Source organism: Physella acuta, unplaced genomic scaffold (assembly GCF_028476545.2).
Source record: "Physella acuta isolate Inbredline_101_S28 unplaced genomic scaffold, ASM2847654v3 ptg000969l, whole genome shotgun sequence".
Lineage (NCBI taxonomy): Eukaryota > Metazoa > Mollusca > Gastropoda > Physidae > Physella > Physella acuta.
In genome coordinates this window covers 728,543-754,257 of record NW_026732486.1, presented here as the reverse complement: position 1 = coordinate 754,257, position 25,715 = coordinate 728,543, and the positions used below count along the sequence as shown (strand labels likewise).

At 34.0% G+C, this 25,715-nt stretch overlaps 1 protein-coding gene across 1 annotated transcript; it reads left to right on the top strand.

Moving 5' to 3' along the window:
- The first annotated feature begins 1,334 nt into the window (after positions 1-1,334).
- Positions 1,335-20,264, top strand: LOC131954008 (serine/threonine-protein kinase Chk2-like). The gene is made up of 17 exons (XM_059317485.1): positions 1,335-1,514; positions 1,805-1,929; positions 2,015-2,093; positions 2,905-2,970; positions 3,120-3,210; positions 3,713-3,821; positions 4,133-4,186; positions 4,379-4,443; positions 4,554-4,653; positions 6,055-6,093; positions 12,428-12,475; positions 13,007-13,170; positions 13,399-13,514; positions 15,013-15,098; positions 19,436-19,507; positions 19,727-19,887; positions 19,938-20,264. The coding sequence occupies exons 1-16, from the start codon at positions 1,397-1,399 to the stop codon at positions 19,820-19,822; spliced, it is 1,428 nt and encodes a 475-aa protein (XP_059173468.1). The 5' UTR covers positions 1,335-1,396; the 3' UTR covers positions 19,823-19,887; positions 19,938-20,264.
- Positions 20,265-25,715: the final 5,451 nt, after the last annotated feature.

Here is a 25,715-nt window from a genome sequence, read left to right as displayed (position 1 = left end):
TACGGACCCCCCCCCTACGAGTGTGACGTCATTTATGGACGACCCCTAACCAGAGTCACCTTGTCAGACACTATCAGTAACAGAGGGTATCTGCACAGTGAGCTCAAATATGGCATTTGAATGTAATTTTAAAACTAATTAAAAAGGCATACTATTCGAAAATAATAAGTATCGAATGTATCGATATTCTCTTTTGAAACATACACGAATAAATAAATAAATAAATAAATAATTGGATGGATGGATGGATGGACAGATAGTGAGAAAGATAATGTTAGATAAATAAATAAATAAACGAATAAATAAATAAATAAATAGGTATATATATATATATATATATATATATATATATATATATATATATATATATATATATATATATATATATATATATATATATATATATATATAAAACTTCTTTTTTTTACACACTCTAGGGCCTAAGTGCGTTTAAAATCAATAAAAAAAAACCACACCAAATAAACGATTTTATTTTATTGATAGAGGCTCATTTTACACACAGTCACCACAGACCAGTAGCCATAAGTTTTAATTCTCAAGTCTAAAAAAATAGAATTTTTCACCGAAACGGACTAAAGGCAGATATCTGTGTAACTACCGGGAGTCTTTTCCCTTGCTTTTGCGATTAGGAGTGGAAAGAAAGTAGAAAAAGTAGAGGATCGTGCTGATTAAGCATTATATCTGGGTAATCCCTTAGTTTAGCGTCGGAAATTATCGGGTAATGTTTGTTGAGTTTCGGTAATTAGAGTTACGGTAAACCATGGTTTATTTGACCATTGAAATATAAATAAATTGAAAGTCGATTGTAGTAAATTAATGTTTTAATTTTTTAAGTTTAATCGACAAAAAGGAAACAAGAATAAATATAAGAGTAGATTTAAATTAGTAGATCTAAAAATAAAAAAAAAAACAAATATTAATATAAATAAATAATGAAGTCAAATGTAGGCTAATATAAATATGGATATATGCCTAATAATTTAATGTTTTTTGCTTGCAGCGGATTTGCTACCATTAATTAATTAGATCTAGATCTAGCTAGATATCTAGCTGCTAGGCCAAGTAAAAAAATCGAGATTACGAAAATAGTAAAAATGATTACAAAATGTAAAAATGATTACAAAAATAAATCTATCTAAATTTTAAACATTCTGTATAAAAATAAAAGATGACACCAAATAAAGTATGGTTTACAGTACTTCCGGTGAATTCCGGAAGTGTGTGACAGACTTTGGCATTGTTTTACTGTTTTTTACTGCTATACGATTCTGGAATAATAACCGACGCTAAACTAAGGGATTACCTTATATCTGTATTAATAGGTTAGCCATAGATTCAAGTACATTAAAGTCGGCTTTGCCTTTGCTCCGATGCCATGGCAACTATGGCAACTCAAGATATCGTGGATGGGGAATACAGCGAAGAAGAACCCTCACAGCAGACAAATGCTTGGGGAAGATTACTTCCCCTTGGAACAAGTTTTATTGCAATGGGTATGCTCAAGTATGCTGTATGATGTTGTAATAACTAAAGTTACTAAACCATTCATAGTAAAGTATTTTAATTTTATGCAGGCCCTCTAATTCAAGTCATCATCATTCCTTTGTGGCCCCTTAAAATAAAATTTATCATTAATTTAATATTAATAAACTTACCTAACCTAGTTGTACTAGGCCTACAGATAGGCCTACACTACAGCATGCATATGCCTAGTTTTTAAATAAATATTATTATTAGCCCAGGGCCTAATAAAAATTAAGGAAGATAATCTTTTCATCATCAGACTTAGTTGCAGACTGCTACACTTTTGGGAGGGGCGAGGAGTGTGATGTACCTTTTAGCACACATGCAGCAAAGACCCATCAATGTTTTCAAGCCTACAGTAAAGTGCACTTTAAACTTTATAAAGTGAGTTGCTGCCACATTGCCTCTGTTCAATACAAATATAAAACAATGAAGCAAACCTAATATGTTGTTTATTTTAAAAACCTAGCAACAGTCAAATTCAGGAACTCACATTGTGTTAGAGGATACTAGCAGTAATGGAACATTCATTAATGGGGATAAAGTGGGTAAGTCAAACTTTTTTTTACACATTGTCTGACAGGATACAAGCAGTGATGGAACATTCATTAATGGGGATAAAGTGGGTAAGTCAAACTTTTTTTTACACATTGTCTTACAGGATACAAGCAGTACTGGAACAAAATTCTGTTAATATTTTTCTATGTTGCCTGTCCTTGTTTTTATCCTAATGGTCTTGCTCTAAAGTTTCTTTACCTGAATAGATAATTGTGCAGCCATCTCCTTGTTACTACATAACTAAACAACCATAATATCATTGAATGGGTAAAGGCAGAAGATAAATTATACTATATAGAAGCTCACTGTTTTCAAACTTTTCTGGAGTAGTGGATCTTGTTATTGTAGGCTGTGGTGTAGTAGTGGATCCTGTTGTTGTAGGCTGTGGTGGAGTAGTGGATCCTGTTATTGTAGGCTGTGGTATAGTGGATCCTGTTATTGTAGGCTGTGGTGGTGTAGTGGATCCTGTTATTGTAGGCTGTGGTATAGTGGATCCTGTTATTGTAGGCTGTGGTGGAGTAGTGGATCCTGTTATTGTAGGTTGTGGTGGAGTAGTGGATCCTGTTATTGTAGGATGTGGTGTAGTAGTGGATCCTGTTATTGTAGGCTGTGGTGGAGTAGTGGATCCTGTTATTGTAGGCTGTGGTATAGTGGATCCTGTTATTGTAGGCTGTGGTGGAGTAGTGGATCTTGTTATTGTAGGCTGTGGTGGAAGTTTTTGAATGTTGTAAAATAAAAAAAAATCATATAAACACTATTAACATGATTTTGTTAACTGTTTTTTTTATTTGTATGTGCTAGGTAAAGGAAAGAAACAGGTACTAAATAACAATGATGAGATAGCCCTTGCTATGAAGAAAAATAAAGGTACTTGTTAATGGTTCATTATATACCAATTAATATGATAAAGTATTCATAATTTAGGGCATTTTTTCTATTTAAAAAATGATAATATGCAGTTGTTTGATTGAAATAACATTTTTTTGAATGCTGTATTAACTGTTTTCTTGCTGCAGCCTATGTATTTATGGATCTGAATGCTAACGAAGATGCCAATCTTCCACTTGAGCTGACTGAGAAATACACACTAACCCGCGTCTTAGGCAGGTCAGTTGGTTGACTTGTCATGTTTGTCCAGAGATTGTTGATTCACTGATAGTTTTATTTCTGACCTGCTGATGTTAGTAACATCATTGTCAGTTTTATTTCTGATCTGCTGATGTTAGTAACATCATTGTCACTTTTATTTCTGACCTGCTGATGTTAGTAACATCATTGTCAGATCTTGAAAAATGTCTAAAGCAGATTTATTTTTAAAAATAATATATTTAATTTTACCTGATTCCCCTTTAGTTATGAGGGGTTTGGAGTGGGGGTGGGAATGACTTTATGGTTGACTGGATTATGACTTTTTTTTAGGGAGACCCTTAAAACCCCCCAGCTCCTATTGGTACCTGGCATTAGTTGGTGATAACATTATACTAGTAACAGCCTAGTATACAGAGCTGTATAAGTCCTTTCTGGACCACATTACTGAAAGGGGAGACAACTCTACAAAATAACTGATAGGGAAATGATTGAATAGAAAAGCCAATTGTTTTGTCTACAGGGGAGCTTGTGGAGAAGTCAGGCTGGCATTTGTCAAAGGTTCCTGTGAGAAGTTGGCCTGCAAGATTATATCCAAGAAGAAGTTCTCAATGGGTGGCAAATCTCAAGTTGTAAGACCATCACTGTTGTATGTCTGACTACTGGATGTAAGCAGGAATGTGTGTTGTATGTCTGACTACTGGATGTAAGCATGAATGGGTGTTGTATGTCTGACTACTGGATGGAAGCATGAATGTGTGTTGTATGTCTGACTGCTGATGTAAGCTTGAATGTGTGTTGTATGTCTGACTACTGGATGTAAGCATGAATGTGTGTTGGACTAATGTATTGGAAAAGATTTATGCTATTGATAGTGTAGTTTTAGCTGAGAGTTGATGTCAAAACTAATTAATCCTAACTAAAACCAAACTTTTCCCCCCAGAATTTAGCTGCTCAAGTTATGGGTGAGGTGAAAATTTTAAAATCTCTGAAACATGTAAGTTTTAAAATCAATCAGTCACGACACTGTTCCATTTTTTAGTAGGTCTTGAAAAGTTTAAAAACTTAGCATTACGTACTCATTGAATAGCAAATAAATAGTTTCTTGCTCAGAATGTGTAAAACTAAAATGTAAAAATAAAACTGAAAAACTGTCAAATCAAAATTTTTTGAAAACTTTTTATTTTAGCCGTGTATCATTGGAATAGAGGATGTTATAGACACACCAGATATGCTGTACATTATCTTAGAGCTGTGAGTTGAATGTTTTAATCACCAGTTTTATAGCTGTCTTTTCTTTAAATGATGACCTAGAGAAACCAAAGTACATAAATAAACGTGTATTTGTTTGTCTGTGTGTGCAGGGTGGAGGGAGGCGAGCTGTTTGACAAGGTGGTGTCTATAGACAAGTACGACGAGCAGACGGCCAAACTTTTGTTTTACCAGATGGCCACAGCAGTCAAGGTAAAGTAAAACAGCTGGTTAGACTTTCCTCACTGACAGTTTCTTAATAAATTGATAGCTTTGCTAAATTTATCTTTTGAAATAGTCACTAGATTTTATGATTCTTTCTTTAACCACAATGTTACTCTTTTAACTGAAAGATTTAAATAAATTAAAATTAGGTTTTATTTTGTCACCAACATCTGTTTTAATTACAATCTGTAATATATTTTACCTCTAGGCTAGCTAACAATGTTTTTGGTATTTTCAGTATCTTGTCATTTTTCTTGTTGTTGGCTAGAAATTCCTAAGTTAATTGTTGATACCAAATATTCCCCAGTATCTTGTCATTATTTCTTGTAGAAATTCCTTAAGTTAATGGTTAATACCAAATATTGCTCAGTAGATTGTCATGATTCATAACATTGTAATGGTTTATAACCAAATATTCCCCAGTATCTTGTCATTATTTCTTGTAGAAATTCCTTATAACATTGTAATGGCTTATAACCAAATATTCCCCAGTATCTTGTCATTATTTCTTGTAGAAATTCCTTATAACATTGTAATGGCTTATAACCAAATATTCCCCAGTATCTTGTCATTATTTCTTGTAGAAATTCCTTATAACATTGTAATGGCTTATAACCAAATATTCTCCAGTATCTTGTCATTATTTCTTGTAGAAATTCCTTATAACATTGTAATGGCTTAAAACCAAATATTCCCCAGTATCTTGTCATTATTTCTTGTAGAAATTCCTTATAACATTGTAATGGCTTATAACCAAATATTCCCCAGTATCTTGTCATTATTTCTTGTAGAAATTCCTTATAACATTGTAATGGCTTATAACCAAATATTCCCCAGTATCTTGTCATTATTTCTTGTAGAAATTCCTTATAACATTGTAATGGCTTATAACCAAATATTCCCCAGTATCTTGTCATTATTTCTTGTAGAAATTCCTTATAACATTGTAATGGCTTATAACCAAATATTCCCCAGTATATTGTCATTATTTCTTGTAGAAATTCCTTATAACATTGTAATGGCTTATAACCAAATATTCCCCAGTATCTTGTCATTATTTCTTGTAGAAATTCCTTATAACATTGTAATGGCTTATAACCAAATATTCCCCAGTATCTTGTCATTATTTCTTGTAGAAATTCCTTATAACATTGTAATGGCTTATAACCAAATATTCCCCAGTATCTTGTCATTATTTCTTGTAGAAATTCCTTATAACATTGTAATGGCTTATAACCAAATATTCCCCAGTATCTTGTCATTATTTCTTGTAGAAATTCCTTATAACATTGTAATGGCTTATAACCAAATATTCCCCAGTATCTTGTCATTATTTCTTGTAGAAATTCCTTATAACATTGTAATGGCTTATAACCAAATATTCCCCAGTATCTTCATGATAAGGGCATCACACACAGAGATCTTAAGGTAGATTTTTCTAACATAAACAAATGTAAGGTGATGTTAGATAAATAAATAATGACACATTAAGGTAGATATTTCTAACATTAACAAATGTAAGGTGATGTTAGATAAATAAATAATGACACATTAAGGTAGATTTTTCTAACATTAACAAATGTAAGGTGATGTGAGATAAATAAATAATGACACATTAAGGTAGATTTTTCTAACATAAACAAATATAAGGTGATGTGAGATAAATAAATAATGACACATTAAGGTAGATTTTTCTAACATAAACAAATGTAAGGTGATGTGAGATAATTAAATAATGACACATTAAGGTAGATATTTCTAACATTAACAAATGTAAGGTGATGTGAGATAAATAATGACACATTAAGGTAGATATTTCTAACATAAACAAATGTAAGGTGATGTGAGATAAATAAATAATGACACATTAAGGTAGATATTTCTAACATAAACAAATGTAAGGTGATGTGAGATAAATAATGACACATTAAGGTAGATTTTTCTAACATAAACAAATGTAAGGTGATGTGAGATAAATAAATAATGACACATTAAGGTAGATATTTCTAACATAAACAAATGTAAGGTGATGTAAGATAAATAAATAATGACACATTAAGGTAGATATTTCTAACATTAACAAATGTAAGGTGTTGTTAGATAAATAAATAATGACACATTAAGGTAGATTTTTCTAACATAAACAAATGTAAGGTGATGGGAGAACATTAACAAATGTAAGGTGATGGGAGAACATTAACAAATGTAAGGTGATGGGAGAACATTAACAAATGTAAGGTGATGGGAGAACATTAACAAATGTAAGGTGATGGGAGATAATTAAATAATGACACATTAAGGTAGATATTTCTAACATTAACAAATGTAAGGTGATGTGAGATAATTAAATAATGACACATTAAGGTAGATATTTCTAACATTAACAAATGTAAGGTGATGGGAGATAAATAATGACACATTAAGGTAGATTTTTCTAACATAAACAAATGTAAGGTGATGTGAGATAATTAAATAATGACACATTAAGGTAGATATTTCTAACATTAACAAATGTAAGGTGATGTGAGATAATTAAATAATGACACATTAAGGTAGATATTTCTAACATTAACAAATGTAAGGTGATGTGAGATAAATAAATAATGACACATTAAGGTAGATATTTCTAACATTAACAAATGTAAGGTGATGTGAGATAAATAAATAATGACACATTAAGGTAGATATTTCTAACATTAACAAATGTAAGGTGATGGGAGATAAATAAATAATGACACATTAAGGTAGATATTTCTAACATTAACAAATGTAAGGTGATGTGAGATAAATAATGACACATTAAGGTAGATTTTTCTAACATAAACAAATGTAAGGTGATGTGAGATAATTAAATAATGACACATTAAGGTAGATATTTCTAACATTAACAAATGTAAGGTGATGTGAGATAATTAAATAATGACACATTAAGGTAGATATTTCTAACATTAACAAATGTAAGGTGATGTAAGATAAATAAATAATGACACATTAAGGTAGATATTTCTAACATTAACAAATGTAAGGTGATGGGAGATAAATAAATAATGAGACATTAAGGTAGATATTTCTAACATTAACAAATGTAAGGTGATGTGAGATAAATAAATAATGACACATTAAGGTAGATATTTCTAACATTAACAAATGTAAGGTGATGGGAGATAAATAAATAATGACACATTAAGGTAGATATTTCTAACATTAACAAATGTAAGGTGATGTGAGATAAATAAATAATGACACATTAAGGTAGATATTTCTAACATTAACAAATGTAAGGTGATGTGAGATAAATAAATAATGACACATTAAGGTAGATATTTCTAACATTAACAAATGTAAGGTGATGGGAGATAAATAAATAATGACACATTAAGGTAGATATTTCTAACATTAACAAATGTAAGGTGATGTGAGATAAATAAATAATGACACATTAAGGTAGATTTTTCTAACATTAACAAATGTAAGGTGATGGGAGAACATTAACAAATGTAAGGTGATGGGAGAACATTAACAAATGTAAGGTGATGGGAGAACATTAACAAATGTAAGGTGATGGGAGAACATTAACAAATGTAAGGTGATGGGAGATAAATAAATAATGACACATTAAGGTAGATATTTCTAACATAAACAAATGTAAGGTGATGTAAGATAAATAAATAATGACACATTAAGGTAGATTTTTCTAACATTAACAAATGTAAGGTGATGGGAGATAAATAAATAATGAAACATTAAGGTAGATATTTCTAACATTAACAAATGTAAGGTGATGTAAAATAAATAAATAATGACACATTAAGGTAGATTTTTCTAACATAAACAAATGTAAGGTGATGTGAGATAAATAAATAATGACACATTAAGGTAGATATTTCTAACATTAACAAATGTAAGGTGATGTGAGATAAATAAATAATGACACATTAAGGTAGATATTTCTAACATTAACAAATGTAAGGTGATGTGAGATAAATAAATAATGACACATTAAGGTAGATACTTCTAACATTAACAAATGTAAGGTGATGGGAGATAAATAAATAATGACACATTAAGGTAGATATTTCTAACATTAACAAATGTAAGGTGATGGGAGATAAATAATGACACATTAAGGTAGATTTTTCTAACATAAACAAATGTAAGGTGATGTGAGATAATTAAATAATGACACATTAAGGTAGATATTTCTAACATTAACAAATGTAAGGTGATGTGAGATAATTAAATAATGACACATTAAGGTAGATATTTCTAACATTAACAAATGTAAGGTGATGTGAGATAAATAAATAATGACACATTAAGGTAGATATTTCTAACATTAACAAATGTAAGGTGATGTGAGATAAATAAATAATGACACATTAAGGTAGATATTTCTAACATTAACAAATGTAAGGTGATGGGAGATAAATAAATAATGACACATTAAGGTAGATATTTCTAACATTAACAAATGTAAGGTGATGGGAGATAAATAAATAATGACACATTAAGGTAGATATTTCTAACATTAACAAATGTAAGGTGATGGGAGATAAATAAATAATGACACATTAAGGTAGATATTTCTAACATTAACAAATGTAAGGTGATGTGAGATAAATAAATAATGACACATTAAGGTAGATATTTCTAACATTAACAAATGTAAGGTGATGTGAGATAAATAAATAATGACACATTAAGGTAGATATTTCTAACATTAACAAATGTAAGGTGATGGGAGATAAATAAATAATGACACATTAAGGTAGATATTTCTAACATTAACAAATGTAAGGTGATGTGAGATAAATAAATAATGACACATTAAGGTAGATTTTTCTAACATTAACAAATGTAAGGTGATGGGAGAACATTAACAAATGTAAGGTGATGGGAGAACATTAACAAATGTAAGGTGATGGGAGAACATTAACAAATGTAAGGTGATGGGAGAACATTAACAAATGTAAGGTGATGGGAGATAAATAAATAATGACACATTAAGGTAGATATTTCTAACATAAACAAATGTAAGGTGATGTAAGATAAATAAATAATGACACATTAAGGTAGATATTTCTAACATTAACAAATGTAAGGTGATGTGAGATAAATAAATAATGACACATTAAGGTAGATATTTCTAACATTAACAAATGTAAGGTGATGGGAGATAAATAAATAATGACACATTAAGGTAGATATTTCTAACATTAACAAATGTAAGGTGATGGGAGATAAATAAATAATGACACATTAAGGTAGATATTTCTAACATTAACAAATGTAAGGTGATGTAAAATAAATAAATAATGACACATTAAGGTAGATTTTTCTAACATAAACAAATGTAAGGTGATGTGAGATAAATAAATAATGACACATTAAGGTAGATATTTCTAACATAAACAAATGTAAGGTGATGTTAGATAAATAAATAATGACACATTAAGGTAGATATTTCTAACATTAACAAATGTAAGGTGATGGGAGATAAATAAATAATGACACATTAAGGTAGATATTTCTAACATTAACAAATGTAAGGTGATGGGAGATAAATAAATAATGACACATTAAGGTAGATTTTTCTAACATAAACAAATGTAAGGTGATGTGAGATAAATAATGACACATTAAGGTAGATATTTCTAACATTAACAAATGTAAGGTGATGGGAGATAAATAATGACACATTAAGGTAGATATTTCTAACATTAACAAATGTAAGGTGATGGGAGATAAATAAATAATGACACATTAAGGTAGATATTTCTAACATTAACAAATGTAAGATGATGGGAGATAAATAAATAATGACACATTAAGGTAGATATTTCTAACATAAACAAATGTAAGGTGATGGGAGATAAATAAATAATGACACATTAAGGTAGATTTTTCTAACATAAACAAGTGTAAGGTGATGGGAGATAAATAAATAATGACACATTAAGGTAGATATTTCTAACATTAACAAATGTAAGGTGATGGGAGATAAATAAATAATGACACATTAAGGTAGATATTTCTAACATTAACAAATGTAAGGTGATGTGAGATAAATAAATAATGACACATTAAGGTAGATATTTCTAACATTAACAAATGTAAGGTGATGTGAGATAAATAAATAATGACACATTAAGGTAGATATTTCTAACATTAACAAATGTAAGGTGATGGGAGATAAATAAATAATGACACATTAAGGTAGATATTTCTAACATTAACAAATGTAAGGTGATGTGAGATAAATAAATAATGACACATTAAGGTAGATTTTTCTAACATTAACAAATGTAAGGTGATGGGAGAACATTAACAAATGTAAGGTGATGGGAGAACATTAACAAATGTAAGGTGATGGGAGAACATTAACAAATGTAAGGTGATGGGAGATAAATAAATAATGACACATTAAGGTAGATATTTCTAACATAAACAAATGTAAGGTGATGTAAGATAAATAAATAATGACACATTAAGGTAGATTTTTCTAACATTAACAAATGTAAGGTGATGGGAGATAAATAAATGACACATTAAGGTAGATATTTCTAACATTAACAAATGTAAGGTGATGTAAAATAAATAAATAATGACACATTAAGGTAGATTTTTCTAACATAAACAAATGTAAGGTGATGTGAGATAAATAAATAATGACACATTAAGGTAGATATTTCTAACATAAACAAATGTAAGGTGATGTTAGATAAATAAATAATGACACATTAAGGTAGATATTTCTAACATTAACAAATGTAAGGTGATGGGAGATAAATAAATAATGACACATTAAGGTAGATATTTCTAACATTAACAAATGTAAGGTGATGGGAGATAAATAAATAATGACACATTAAGGTAGATATTTCTAACATTAACAAATGTAAGGTGATGTGAGATAAATAATGACACATTAAGGTAGATTTTTCTAACATTAACAAATGTAAGGTGATGGGAGAACATTAACAAATGTAAGGTGATGGGAGAACATTAACAAATGTAAGGTGATGGGAGAACATTAACAAATGTAAGGTGTTGGGAGATAAATAAATAATGACACATTAAGGTAGATATTTCTAACATAAACAAATGTAAGGTGATGTAAGATAAATAAATAATGACACATTAAGGTAGATATTTCTAACATTAACAAATGTAAGGTGATGGGAGATAAATAAATAATGACACATTAAGGTAGATATTTCTAACATTAACAAATGTAAGGTGATGGGAGATAAATAATGACACATTAAGGTAGATATTTCTAACATTAACAAATGTAAGGTGATGGGAGATAAATAAATAATGACACATTAAGGTAGATATTTCTAACATTAACAAATGTAAGGTGATGGGAGATAAATAAATAATGACACATTAAGGTAGATATTTCTAACATAAACAAATGTAAGGTGATGGGAGATAAATAAATAATGACACATTAAGGTAGATTTTTCTAACATAAACAAGTGTAAGGTGATGGGAGATAAATAAATAATGACACATTAAGGTAGATATTTCTAACATTAACAAATGTAAGGTGATGTGAGATAAATAAACATGAGAAATGTAATTCCTACCACAATGAAACCATTGACAGACATTTAAAAAATCTAATCACTTCTAATATAATTAGTGTAACACAAAAAAAAAATGTTTCCTTAAATTTTTGAATTACTTTTCCAACCAAACATGTTATAATTGTATGTATACTTGTAATATCCTACACATTTTTCTCTGAACAAAGCCAGAAAATATTCTCCTTGCATCAGATGATCTGGAGACATTGATTAAGGTAAAATTTTGATTTGTATCTACACTTATCATTTCAGTTTTACTTGACAAAATGGACTGTGAGTCTTTTATTCAACACTTGACTCTCTGTAGGTGACAGACTTTTTATTCAACACTTGACTCTCTGTAGGTGACAGACTTTTTATTCAACACTTGACTCTCTGTAGGTAACAGACTTTTTATTCAACACTTGACCCTCTGTAGGTAACAGACTTTTTATTCAACACTTGACTCTCTGTAGGAGACAGACTTTTTATTACAACACTTGACCCTCTGTAGGTAACAGACTTTTTATTCAACACTTGACTCTCTGTAGGAGACAGACTTTTTATTCAACACTTGACTCTCTGTAGGAGACAGATTTTTTATTCAACTTGACTCTCTGTAGGTGACAGACTTTTTATTCAACACTTGATTCTCTGTAGGAGACAGATTTTTTATTCAACTTGACTCTCTGTAGGAGACAGACTTTTTATTCAACACTTGATTCTCTGTAGGAGACAGATTTTTTATTCAACTTGACTCTCTGTAGGTGACAGACTTTGGTTTGTCCAAGTTTGTGGACGCTGGGTCAATGATGAAAACATTCTGTGGCACCCCCACATACCTTGCGCCAGAAATTCTGCTGACCGCAGGCAATGGAGCCTACACCAAAGCCATAGACTGCTGGAGTCTGGGGGTCATCTTGTTCATCATGTACGTTGTTGTTTTGTTTATAATCACACACTGGCACAAAGCTTTATTTGATGCATTAAACATCTGACAACTTTTAAAAAATGTATTTTTACTGTAACATCTAACTTAAAATACATTTTAATTTGAAAACCATTATCATATGTATTATGTGTTAAAAAAGGCATGCTAGGAAATTGATGTGAAATTTGCGTCACATTTTTTGATTTGTTTAACATATGATTGTACCAGGCTGTCTGGGTACCCTCCCTTCTCTGACGAGCGTCAGGACATGGACTTACCTAAACAGATTATGGGAGGTCACTACACATTTCCTCCGCAGTACTGGAAGGGTGTGTCAGAAACTGGTTGGTTCATTTTTTTTTAGACGCAGTACTGGAAGGGTGTGTCAGGATCTGGTTGGTCAATTTTTTTTTTAGACGCAGTACTGGAAGGGTGTGTCAGAAACTGGTTGGTCCATTTTTTTTTTGATGGGGGATTCAAATATTTCTTTTTTCATTTTCTTAGTTTGTTGAAGTTATTAAACAAATTCTGTTTGTCTAAAGAACATAAGGCACATCAACTAACCTGTTTTGTATAAAATGTTTGTTTACAGCATCTAGGTTGATTGCTGAAAATATTTTTGCTTGACTTTAAATGAAATGTATTCTTTCAGCCAATGATCTAATTAAAATGAAATGTATACTTTCAGCCATTGATCTCATTCAAAATGAAATGTATACTTTCAGCCATTGATCTCATTCAAAATGAAATGTATACTTTCAGCCAATGATCTAATTAAAATGAAATGTATACTTTCAGCCATTGATCTCATTCAAAATGAAATGTATACTTTCAGCCATTGATCTCATTCAAAATGAAATGTATACTTTCAGCCATTGATCTGATTCAAAATGAAATTTATACTTTCAGCCATTGATCTCATTCAAAATGAAATGTATACTTTCAGCCATTGATCTCATTCAAAATGAAATGTATACTTTCAGCCATTGATCTCATTCAAAATGAAATGTATACTTTCAGCCATTGATCTCATCAAAATGAAATGTATACTTTCAGCCATTGATCTCATTCAAAATGAAATGTATACTTTCAGCCATTGATCTCATTCAAAATGAAATTTATACTTTCAGCCATTGATCTCATTCAAAATGAAATGTATACTTTCAGCCATTGATCTCATTCAAAATGAAATGTATACTTTCAGCCATTGATCTCATTCAAAATGAAATGTATACTTTCAGCCATTGATCTCATGAAAAATGAAATGTATACTTTCAGCCATTGATCTCATTCAAAATGAAATGTATACTTTCAGCCATTGATCTCATTAAAAATGAAATGTATACTTTCAGCCATTGATCTCATTAAAATGAAATGTATACTTTCAGCCATTGATCTCATTCAAAATGAAATGTATACTTTCAGCCATTGATCTGATTCAAAATGAAATGTATACTTTCAGCCATTGATCTCATCAAAATGAAATGTATACTTTCAGCCATTGATCTCATTCAAAATGAAATGTATACTTTCAGCCATTGATCTCATGAAAAATGAAATGTATACTTTCAGCCATTGATCTCATTAAAAATGAAATGTATACTTTCAGCCATTGATCTCATTAAAATGAAATGTATACTTTCAGCCATTGATCTCATTCAAAATGAAATGTATACTTTCAGTTTCAGCCATTGATCTCATTCAAAATGAAATGTATACTTTCAGTTTCAGCCATTGATCTCATTCTAAATGAAATGTATACTTTCAGCCATTGATCTCATTCAAAATGAAATGTATACTTTCAGCCATTGATCTCATTCAAAATGAAATGTATACTTTCAGCCATTGATCTCATGAAAAAAATGATGGTCGTTGACCCCAAGAAAAGATTAACTTTTGCTGATGTCCTCAACCATCCCTGGTTAAAGGTGAGGATTTCTGTTCTCTGTTGATGTCATGTTCTAGTGCTGTAATGTCAAGGTACCATGTCATGTTCTAGTGCTGTAATGTCAAGGTACCATGTCATGTTCTAGTGCTGTAATGTCAAGGTACCATGTCATGTTCTAGTGCTGTAATGTCAACCATGTCATGTTCTAGTGCTGTAATGTCAAGGTACCATGTCATGTTCTAGTGCTGTAATGTCAAGGTACCATGTCATGTTCTAGTGCTGTAATGTCAAGGTACCATGTCATGTTCTAGTGCTGTAATGTCAACCATGTCATGTTCTAGTGCTGTAATGTCAACCATGTCATGTTCTAGTGCTGTAATGTCAAGGTACCATGTCATGTTCTAGTGCTGTAATGTCAACCATGTCATGTTCTAGTGCTGTAATGTCAACCATGTCATGTTCTAGTGCTGTAATGTCAACCATGTCATGTTCTAGTGCTGTAATGTCAACCATGTCATGTTCTAGTGCTGTAATGTCAAGGTACCATGTCATGTTCTAGTGCTGTAATGTCAAGGTACCATGTCATGTTCTAGTGCTGTAATGTCAAGGTACCATGTCATGTTCTAGTGCTGTAATGTCAAGGTACCATGTCATGTTCTAGTGCTGTAATGTCAAGGTACCATGTCATGTTCTAGTGCTGTAATGTCAAGGTACCATGTCATGTTCTAGTGCTGTAATGTCAACCATGTCATGTTCTAGTGCTGTAATGTCAACCATGTCATGTTCTAGTGCTGTAATGTCAAGGTACCATGTCATGTTCTAGTGCTGTAATGTCAACCATGTCATGTTCTAGTGCTGTAATGTCAACCATGTCATGTTCTAGTTCTGTAATGTCAACCATGTCATGTTCTAGTGCTGTAATGTCAACCATGTCATGTTCTAGTGCTGTAATGTCAAGGTACCATGTCATGTTCTAGTGCTGTAATGTCAAGGTACCATGTCATGTTCTAGTGCTGTAATGTCAACCATGTCATGTTCTAGTGCTGTAATGTCAACCATGTCATGTTCTAGTGCTGTAATGTCAAGGTACCATGTCATGTTCTAGTGCTGTAATGTCAAGGTACCATGTCATGTTCTAGTGCTGTAATGTCAACCATGTCATGTTCTAGTGCTGTAATGTCAACCATGTCATGTTCTAGTGCTGTAATGTCAAGGTACCATGTCATGTTCTAGTGCTGTAATGTCAACCATGTCATGTTCTAGTGCTGTAATGTCAACCATGTCATGTTCTAGTGCTGTAATGTCAACCATGTCATGTTCTAGTGCTGTAATGTCAACCATGTCATGTTCTAGTGCTGTAATGTCAAGGTACCATGTCATGTTCTAGTGCTGTAATGTCAAGGTACCATGTCATGTTCTAGTGCTGTAATGTCAACCATGTCATGTTCTAGTGCTGTAATGTCAACCATGTCATGTTCTAGTGCTGTAATGTCAAGGTACCATGTCATGTTCTAGTGCTGTAATGTCAAGGTACCATGTCATGTTCTAGTGCTGTAATGTCAACCATGTCATGTTCTAGTGCTGTAATGTCAACCATGTCATGTTCTAGTGCTGTAATGTCAACCATGTCATGTTCTAGTGCTGTAATGTCAAGGTACCATGTCATGTTCTAGTGCTGTAATGTCAAGGTACCATGCCATGTTCTAGTGCTGTAATGTCAAGGTACCATGTCATGTTCTAGTGCTGTAATGTCAACCTTGTCATGTTCTAGTGCTGTAATGTCAAGGTACCATGTCATGTTCTGGTGCTGTAATGTCAAGGTACCATGTCATGTTCTAGTGCTGTAATGTCAACCTTGTCATGTTCTGGTGCTGTAATGTCAACCATGTCATGTTCTAGTGCTGTAATGTCAACCATGTCATGTTCTAGTGCTGTAATGTCAACCATGTCATGTTCTAGTGCTGTAATGTCAAGGTACCATGTCATGTTCTAGTGCTGTAATGTCAAGGTACCATGTCATGTTCTAGTGCTGTAATGTCAACCATGTCATGTTCTAGTGCTGTAATGTCAAGGTACCATGTCATGTTCTAGTGCTGTAATGTCAAGGTACCATGTCATGTTCTAGTGCTGTAATGTCAACCTTGTCATGTTCTAGTGCTGTAATGTCAAGGTACCATGTCATGTTCTGGTGCTGTAATGTCAAGGTACCATGTCATGTTCTAGTGCTGTAATGTCAACCATGTCATGTTCTAGTGCTGTAATGTCAAGGTACCATGTCATGTTCTAGTGCTGTAATGTCAAGGTACCATGTCATGTTCTAGTGCTGTAATGTCAACCATGTCATGTTCTAGTGCTGTAATGTCAACCTTGTCATGTTCTAGTGCTGTAATGTCAACCTTGTCATGTTCTAGTGCTGTAATGTCAAGGTACCATGTCATGTTCTAGTGCTGTAATGTCAAGGTACCATGTCATGTTCTAGTGCTGTAATGTCAAGGTACCATGTCATGTTCTAGTGCTGTAATGTCAACCATGTCATGTTCTAGTGCTGTAATGTCAAGGTACCATGTCATGTTCTAGTGCTGTAATGTCAAGGTACCATGTCATGTTCTAGTGCTGTAATGTCAAGGTACCATGTCATGTTCTAGTGCTGTAATGTCAACCATGTCATGTTCTAGTGCTGTAATGTCAAGGTACCATGTCATGTTCTAGTGCTGTAATGTCAACCATGTCATGTTCTAGTGCTGTAATGTCAAGGTACCATGTCATGTTCTAGTGCTGTAATGTCAAGGTACCATGTCATGTTCTAGTGCTGTAATGTCAAGGTACCATGTCATGTTCTAGTGCTGTAATATCAACCTTGTCATGTTCTAGTGCTGTAATGTCAAGGTACCATGTCATGTTCTAGTGCTGTAATGTCAACCATGTCATGTTCTAGTGCTGTAATGTCAAGGTACCATGTCATGTTCTAGTGCTGTAATGTCAAGGTACCATGTCATGTTCTAGTGCTGTAATGTGAACCATGTCATGTTCTAGTGCTGTAATGTGAACCATGTCATGTTCTAGTGCTGTAATGTCAACCATGTCATGTTCTAGTGCTGTAATGTCAAGGTACCATGTCATGTTCTAGTGCTGTAATGTCAAGGTACCATGTCATGTTCTAGTGCTGTAATGTCAAGGTACCATGTCATGTTCTAGTGCTGTAATGTCAACCATGTCATGTTCTAGTGCTGTAATGTCAACCATGTCATGTTCTAGTGCTGTAATGTCAAGGTACCATGTCATGTTCTAGTGCTGTAATGTCAAGGTACCATGTCATGTTCTAGTGCTGTAATGTCAAGGTACCATGTCATGTTCTAGTGCTGTAATGTCAACCATGTCATGTTCTAGTGCTGTAATGTCAACCATGTCATGTTCTAGTGCTGTAATGTCAACCATGTCATGTTCTAGTGCTGTAATGTCAACCATGTCATGTTCTAGTGCTGTAATGTCAACCATGTCATGTTCTAGTGCTGTAATGTCAACCATGTCATGTTCTAGTGCTGTAATGTCAACCATGTCATGTTCTAGTGCTGTAATGTCAACCATGTCATGTTCTAGTGCTGTAATGTCAAGGTACCATGTCATGTTCTAGTGCTGTAATGTCAAGGTACCATGTCATGTTCTAGTGCTGTAATGTCAAGGTACCATGTCATGTTCTAGTGCTGTAATGTCAACCTTGTCATGTTCTAGTGCTGTAATGTCAAGGTACCATGTCATGTTCTAGTGCTGTAATGTCAACCATGTCATGTTCTAGTGCTGTAATGTCAAGGTACCATGTCATGTTCTAGTGCTGTAATGTCAAGGTACCATGTCATGTTCTAGTGCTGTAATGTGAACCATGTCATGTTCTAGTGCTGTAATGTGAACCATGTCATGTTCTAGTGCTGTAATGTCAACCATGTCATGTTCTAGTGCTGTAATGTCAAGGTACCATGTCATGTTCTAGTGCTGTAATGTCAAGGTACCATGTCATGTTCTAGTGCTGTAATGTCAAGGTACCATGTCATGTTCTAGTGCTGTAATGTCAACCATGTCATGTTCTAGTGCTGTAATGTCAACCATGTCATGTTCTAGTGCTGTAATGTCAACCATGTCATGTTCTAGTGCTGTAATGTCAAGGTACCATGTCATGTTCTAGTGCTGTAATGTCAAGGTACCATGTCATGTTCTAGTGCTGTAATGTCAACCATGTCATGTTCTAGTGCTGTAATGTCAACCATGTCATGTTCTAGTGCTGTAATGTCAACCATGTCATGTTCTAGTGCTGTAATGTCAACCATGTCATGTTCTAGTGCTGTAATGTCAACCATGTCATGTTCTCTGCTTGTGTTCTCTCAGGATGAGGAAATGAAGGCTAAAGCAAACGCCCTGATGTACCCAAACTCTGATGGAATGGTTCCTCCAAAAGTGGTGAGAAATTCTTGTACAAATTGTTCTGTTTGAAACCATTGAGAATCTTTTTAAATTAAAGTGTACTAACTCATTGAAATTAGTTTCACATTAACGTTCCCCTACTAAAAGTTTGTATCATGAGAAGTCATACAACTAGCTGTAACACTGAAATGTTAGAGCAACAGAAGTTTTGACTTGTTCAGTGGATGCTGGAACTAGACAATGTTTGTTTTCCAGCCTCTAGCCAAAAGAAAGGCAACAGTAGATGGGGACGGGCCGGAGCAGAAGAGGAAGTCGTCATCTGACACAAATACACCACCAGAGACACCGTGAGGTGGTCGTAGTCACAACCACAGGCCACTATGTTTCTGTACAGTCAAACATTTTCTACTGCAGACCTTATCTCTACTGCAGAATGTCAACCTTATCTCTACTGCAGAATGTCAACCTTATCTCTACTGCAGAATGTCAATCCTATCCAAAGTCAAACACTTTGTATAACATAATGTTGCTCATGTTGATTTTTAAATGCATGTTTTGTTGTATGAGTTATTTGTAACAACATTGTATATACTTTGATTGAATCAACCTTTATATGAGCTGCCTCTGACCAGTGTCCATGTCATGGGTCACCAGTTTGTGCTGGCCACACATTTCAAGGCCCCTGGACTTTTTATACCAAGTTGTTTACAAATTTTAACATTTTTATATTTTAGAATCCAATTGTTATCTTTATAAAACTGTATTAAGAATTGTTATCAACAAATGTTTGATTCATTGATTGTGTCATGCTCCAGGCTTGAGCTTAGACCAACATTTGTTATGTAACATAAGAATGGTCAATGATGTATGACTGACCAGTGACTTCAAACTGACATTCTACTGACCAGTGACTTCAAACTGACATTCTACTGACCAGTGACTTCAAACTGACATTCTACTGACCAGTGACTTCAAACTGACCCGTGACTTCAACCTGACATTCTATTGATCAGTGACTTCAAACTGACATTCTACTGACCAGTGACTTCAAACTGACCAGTGACTTCAAACTGACCAGTGACTTCAAACTGACCAGTGACTTCAAACTGACCAGTGACTTCAAACTGACCAGTGACTTCAAACTGACCAGTGACTGCAGACTGACATTCTACTGACCAGTGAATTCAAACTGACCAGTGACTTCAAACTGACATTCTACTGACCAGTGACTTCAAACTGACATTCTACTGACCAGTGAATTCAAACTGACCAGTGACTTCAAACTGACATTCTACTGACCAGTGAATTCAAACTGACCAGTGACTTCAAACTGACATTCTACTGACCAGTGTCTTCAAACTGACCAGTGACTTCAGACTGACATTCTACTGACCAGTGACTTCAAACTGACCAGTGACTTCAAACTGACCAGTGACTTCAAACTGACATTCTACTGACCAGTGACTTCAAACTGACCAGTGACTTCAGACTGACATTCTACTGACCAGTGACTTCAAACTGACCAGTGACTTCAAACTGACCAGTGACTTCAAACTGACCAGTTACTTCAAACTGACTTTCTACTGACCAGTGATTTCACACTGACCAGTGACTGACTGTGTAATTAAGACTGACATGTATCATAACACACAGCTGTTGTAAATCTACATAAACATTGCTGATTTTATTTACCTCATTATAAGCCCCTGATTGTCTTGTTATACAGTAAAATATACTGGGCTAGATTTTTTAATGTTTCCAACTCCTGAATCAATAGTTTTGTAAAACATTTAAAGTCAAACAAATGTCCTACTTTTAATGACATGACTAAAATAAGTAACTGCAACATTAGAACACTGCCAATCTACAAAGAGCAGCGATGCTGTTGTTAAAGCATTTAGGTGGTTGACTGTTAAAGTTTGTGTGCTAGATCTGTCAGTGTTCATGTGTTCAAGTTGTCCAGGTGAACCTGCTACATTCCAACACATGTTGACTCAATTTGTTCCTGGCATCAGATTCTGTAATGTTATGGAAAATTCTAGTGTCATGATGATCTAGTACCCACTGAACACATTTAATTTGATATTTCTCTGTATGCATTGCTCAGATATTTGGTCCTTTAAATAAATAACAATCGGACCATGTTTATTAAAATAATTATATTTAAAATCATATTTTGTTGTTGTAAAACTAGTTGATGTCATAAGTTCACAAATATCTTGAGTGTAATTTTTTTTGTTCTAAAGTCTGTGTTTTCTATGCAATTTGCTTCTAGTGGATGTTCTACTTAAATGTACAGGGGACATTTTGTGGTCCAATTTGTCTGAGGCCAATTTGTCAGAGGCCAATGGTACAAGTTACAGGTCTTTTAACTTAGGGGAGTTGTATGGCTGCAGCTAGTGTTGGCTAGTGTTATATAGCTGTCCTGTCAGTATTGGCTAGTGTTATGGCTGTCCTGTCAGTATTTGCTAGTGTTATGGCTGACCTGTCCGTATTGGATAGTGTATGGCTGCAGCTAGCGTTGGCTAGTGTTGTGTAGGCTATTTATTGGCAGATGATACAAGACTTACTAAAACCATTGATGTAAATAATTAGAGAAGACTGATATACTTTGTTCCCTCAGGAGAGAACACTAATATACTTTGTTCCCTCAGGAGAGAACACTAATATACTTTGTTCACTCAGGAGAGAAGACTAATATACTTTGTTCCCTCAGGAGAGAACACTAATATACTTTGTTCACTCAGGAGAGAAGACTGATATACTTTGTTCCCTCAGGAGAGAACACTAATATACTTTGTTCCCTCAGGAGAGAAGACTGATATACTTTGTTCCCTCAGGAGAGAACACTAATATACTTTGTTCCCTCAGGAGAGAACACTGATATACTTAGTTCCCTCAGGAGAGAAGACTAATATACTTTGTTCCCTCAGGAGAGAAGACTGATATACTTTGTTCCCTCAGGAGATAAAAATGTTTCCAATACTGCCAGTTCAGTGGGTTAATTGTTTTTTTCAAACAGCTTTGTTTTAAGTTTTATTTTTTTAGAAAACTATTTACAAAGACCACCAATTTTATTTCTTTTTTGAGATGATTGTATGTGATTTAGAAAGCTCTAATAAAAGTTGTTTTATAAATAGTTGCAATGTTGTTTCTGTTTATCTCACCACCCAATTGTTTACCTCACCACCCAGTTGTTTACCTCACCACCCAGTTGTTTATGTTTACCTCACCACCCAGTTGTTTATGTTTATCTCACCACCCAGTTGTTTATGTTTATCTCACTACCCAGTTGTTTATGTTTACCTCACCACCCAGTTGTTTACCTCACCACCCAGTTGTTTATGTTTACCTCACCACCCAGTTGCTCTAATAAAAGTTGTTTTATAAATGTGTTGTTTCTGTTTATCTCACCACCCAGTCTTTATCTCACCACCCAATTGTTTACCTCACCACCCAGTTGTTTATCTCACCACCCAATTGTTTATCTCACCACCCAATTGTTTATCTCACCACCCAATTGTTTATCTCACCACCCAATTGTTTATCTCACCACCCAGTTGTTTATCTCACCACCCAGTTGTTTATGTCACCACCCAGTTATTTACCTCACCACCCAGTTGTTTACCTCACCACCCAATTGTTTATCTCACCACCCAATTGTTTATCTCACCACCCAGTTGTTTATCTCACCACCCAGTTGTTTATCTCACCACCAAATTATTTATCTCACCACCCAGTTGTTTATGTTTATCTCACCACCCAGTTGTTTATCTCACCACCCAGTTGTTTATGTTTATCTCACCACCCAGTTGTTTATGTTTACCTCACCACCCAGTTGTTTACCTCACCACCCAGTTGTTTATGTCACCACCCAGTTGTTTATGTCACCACCCAGTTGTTTATGTTTATCTCACCACCCAGTTGTTTACCTCACCACCCAGTTGTTTATCTCACCACCCAGTTGTTTATCTCACCACCCAATTGTTTATCTCACCACCCAGTTGTTTATGTTTACCTCACCACCCAGTTGTTTATCTCACCACCCAGTTGTTTATCTCACCACCCAGTTGTTTATCTCACCACCCAATTGTTTATCTCACCACCCAGTTGTTTATGTTTATCTCACCACCCAGTTGTTTATGTTTACCTCACCACCCATTTGTTTATCTCACCACTCAGTTGTTTACTTTACCACCCAGTTGTTTATGTCACCACCCAGCTTGTTTACCTCACCACCCAGTTGTTTATGTTTACCTCACCACCCAGTTGTTTATCTCACCACCCAATTGTTTATCTCACCACCCAATTGTTTATCTCACCACCCAGTTGTTTATGTCACCACCCAGTTGTTTATGTCACCACCCAGTTGTTTATCTCACCACCCAGTTGTTTATCTCACCACCCAGTTGTTTATCTCACCACCCAATTGTTTATCTCACCACCCAGTTGTTTATGTTTATCTCACCACCCAGTTGTTTATGTTTACCTCACCACCCAGTTGTTTATGTCACCACCCAGTTTTTTATGTTTACCTCACCACCCAGTTGTTTATGTTTACCTCACCACCCAATTGTTTATCTCACCACCCAGTTGTTTATCTCACCACCCAGTTGTTTATCTCACCACCCAATTGGTAACCTCACCACCCAGTTGTTTATCTCACCACCCAGTTGTTTATCTCACCACCCAATTGTTTATGTTTACCTCACCACCCAGTTGTTTATCTCACCACCCAGTTGTTTATCTCACCACCCAGTTGTTTATTTCACCACCCAGTTGTTTATCTCACCACCCAGTTGTTTATCTCACCACCCAATTGTTTATCTCACCACCCAGTTGTTTATCTCACCACCCAGTTGTTTATGTCACCACCCAGTTGTTTATCTCACCACCCAATTGTTTATCTCACCACCCAATTGTTTATCTCACCACCCAGTTGTTTATCTCACCACCCAATTGTTTATCTCACCACCCAGTTGTTTATGTTTATCTCACCACCCAGTTGTTTATCTCACCACCCAATTGTTTATCTCACCACCCAGTTGTTTATCTCACCACCCAATTGTTTATCTCACCGCCCAGTTGTTTATCTCACCACCCAGTTGTTTATGTTTATCTCACCACCCAGTATTTTATCTCACCACCCAATTGTTTATCTCATCACCCAGTTGTTTATCTCACCACCCAGTTGTTTATCTCACCACCAAATTATTTATCTCACCACCCAGTTGTTTATGTTTATCTCACCACCCAGTTGTTTATCTCACCACCCAGTTGTTTATGTTTATCTCACCACCCAGTTGTTTATGTTTACCTCACCACCCAGTTGTTTACCTCACCACCCAGTTGTTTATGTTTACCTCACCACCCAGTTGTTTATCTCACCACCCAGTTGTTTACCTCACCACCCAGTTGTTTATGTTTACCTCACCACCCAGTTGTTTATGTTTACCTCACCACCCAGTTGTTTATGTTTACCTCACCACCCAGTTGTTTACCTCACCACCCAATTGTTTATCTCACCACCCAGTTGTTTATCTCACCACCCAGTTGTTTATGTTTACCTCACCACCCAGTTGTTTACCTCACCACCCAGTTGTTTATCTCACCACCCAGTTGTTTATCTCACCACCCAGTTGTTTATCTCACCACCCAGTTGCTTATGTCACCACCCAGTTGTTTATCTCACCACCCAGTTGTTTATGTCACCACCCAGTTGTTTATGTCACCACCCAGTTGTTTATGTTTATCTCACCACCCAGTTGTTTATCTCACCACCCAGTTGTTTATCTCACCACCCAGTTGTTTATCTCATTTGTACAAGCTTTTATTTCCCTTCTGCTTTTGTCTTTTTATTCATGACACATTTCCTTAGCATGAGATGCGACCTGCATGCCAAATTTTGACTACTTCTACGTGACAGTTTTCTTTCAAACTTGGCATGTATTGTAAATCAAAACCTGAAAACGCAATGTGACATAAAATTTGACTGAATTAGATGTTTGATTAATTTATAAAAAATTTACATACCCTGATTGTTTTATGTTCATTTAGTGCAATTCATTTTAGCTATGTGATTCTATTCATATTTGAAAAAAATAATTAAAAAATGTTTTAATAAGAAGTTGTTATACATTTACTAAAATAAAAAATAAAATGATTTTCTTTAAAAATATATAATTTTAAAAAACTATATTGAAAAAGTGCAGGTTTCTATATTATATGTTAAATATCCCAGATC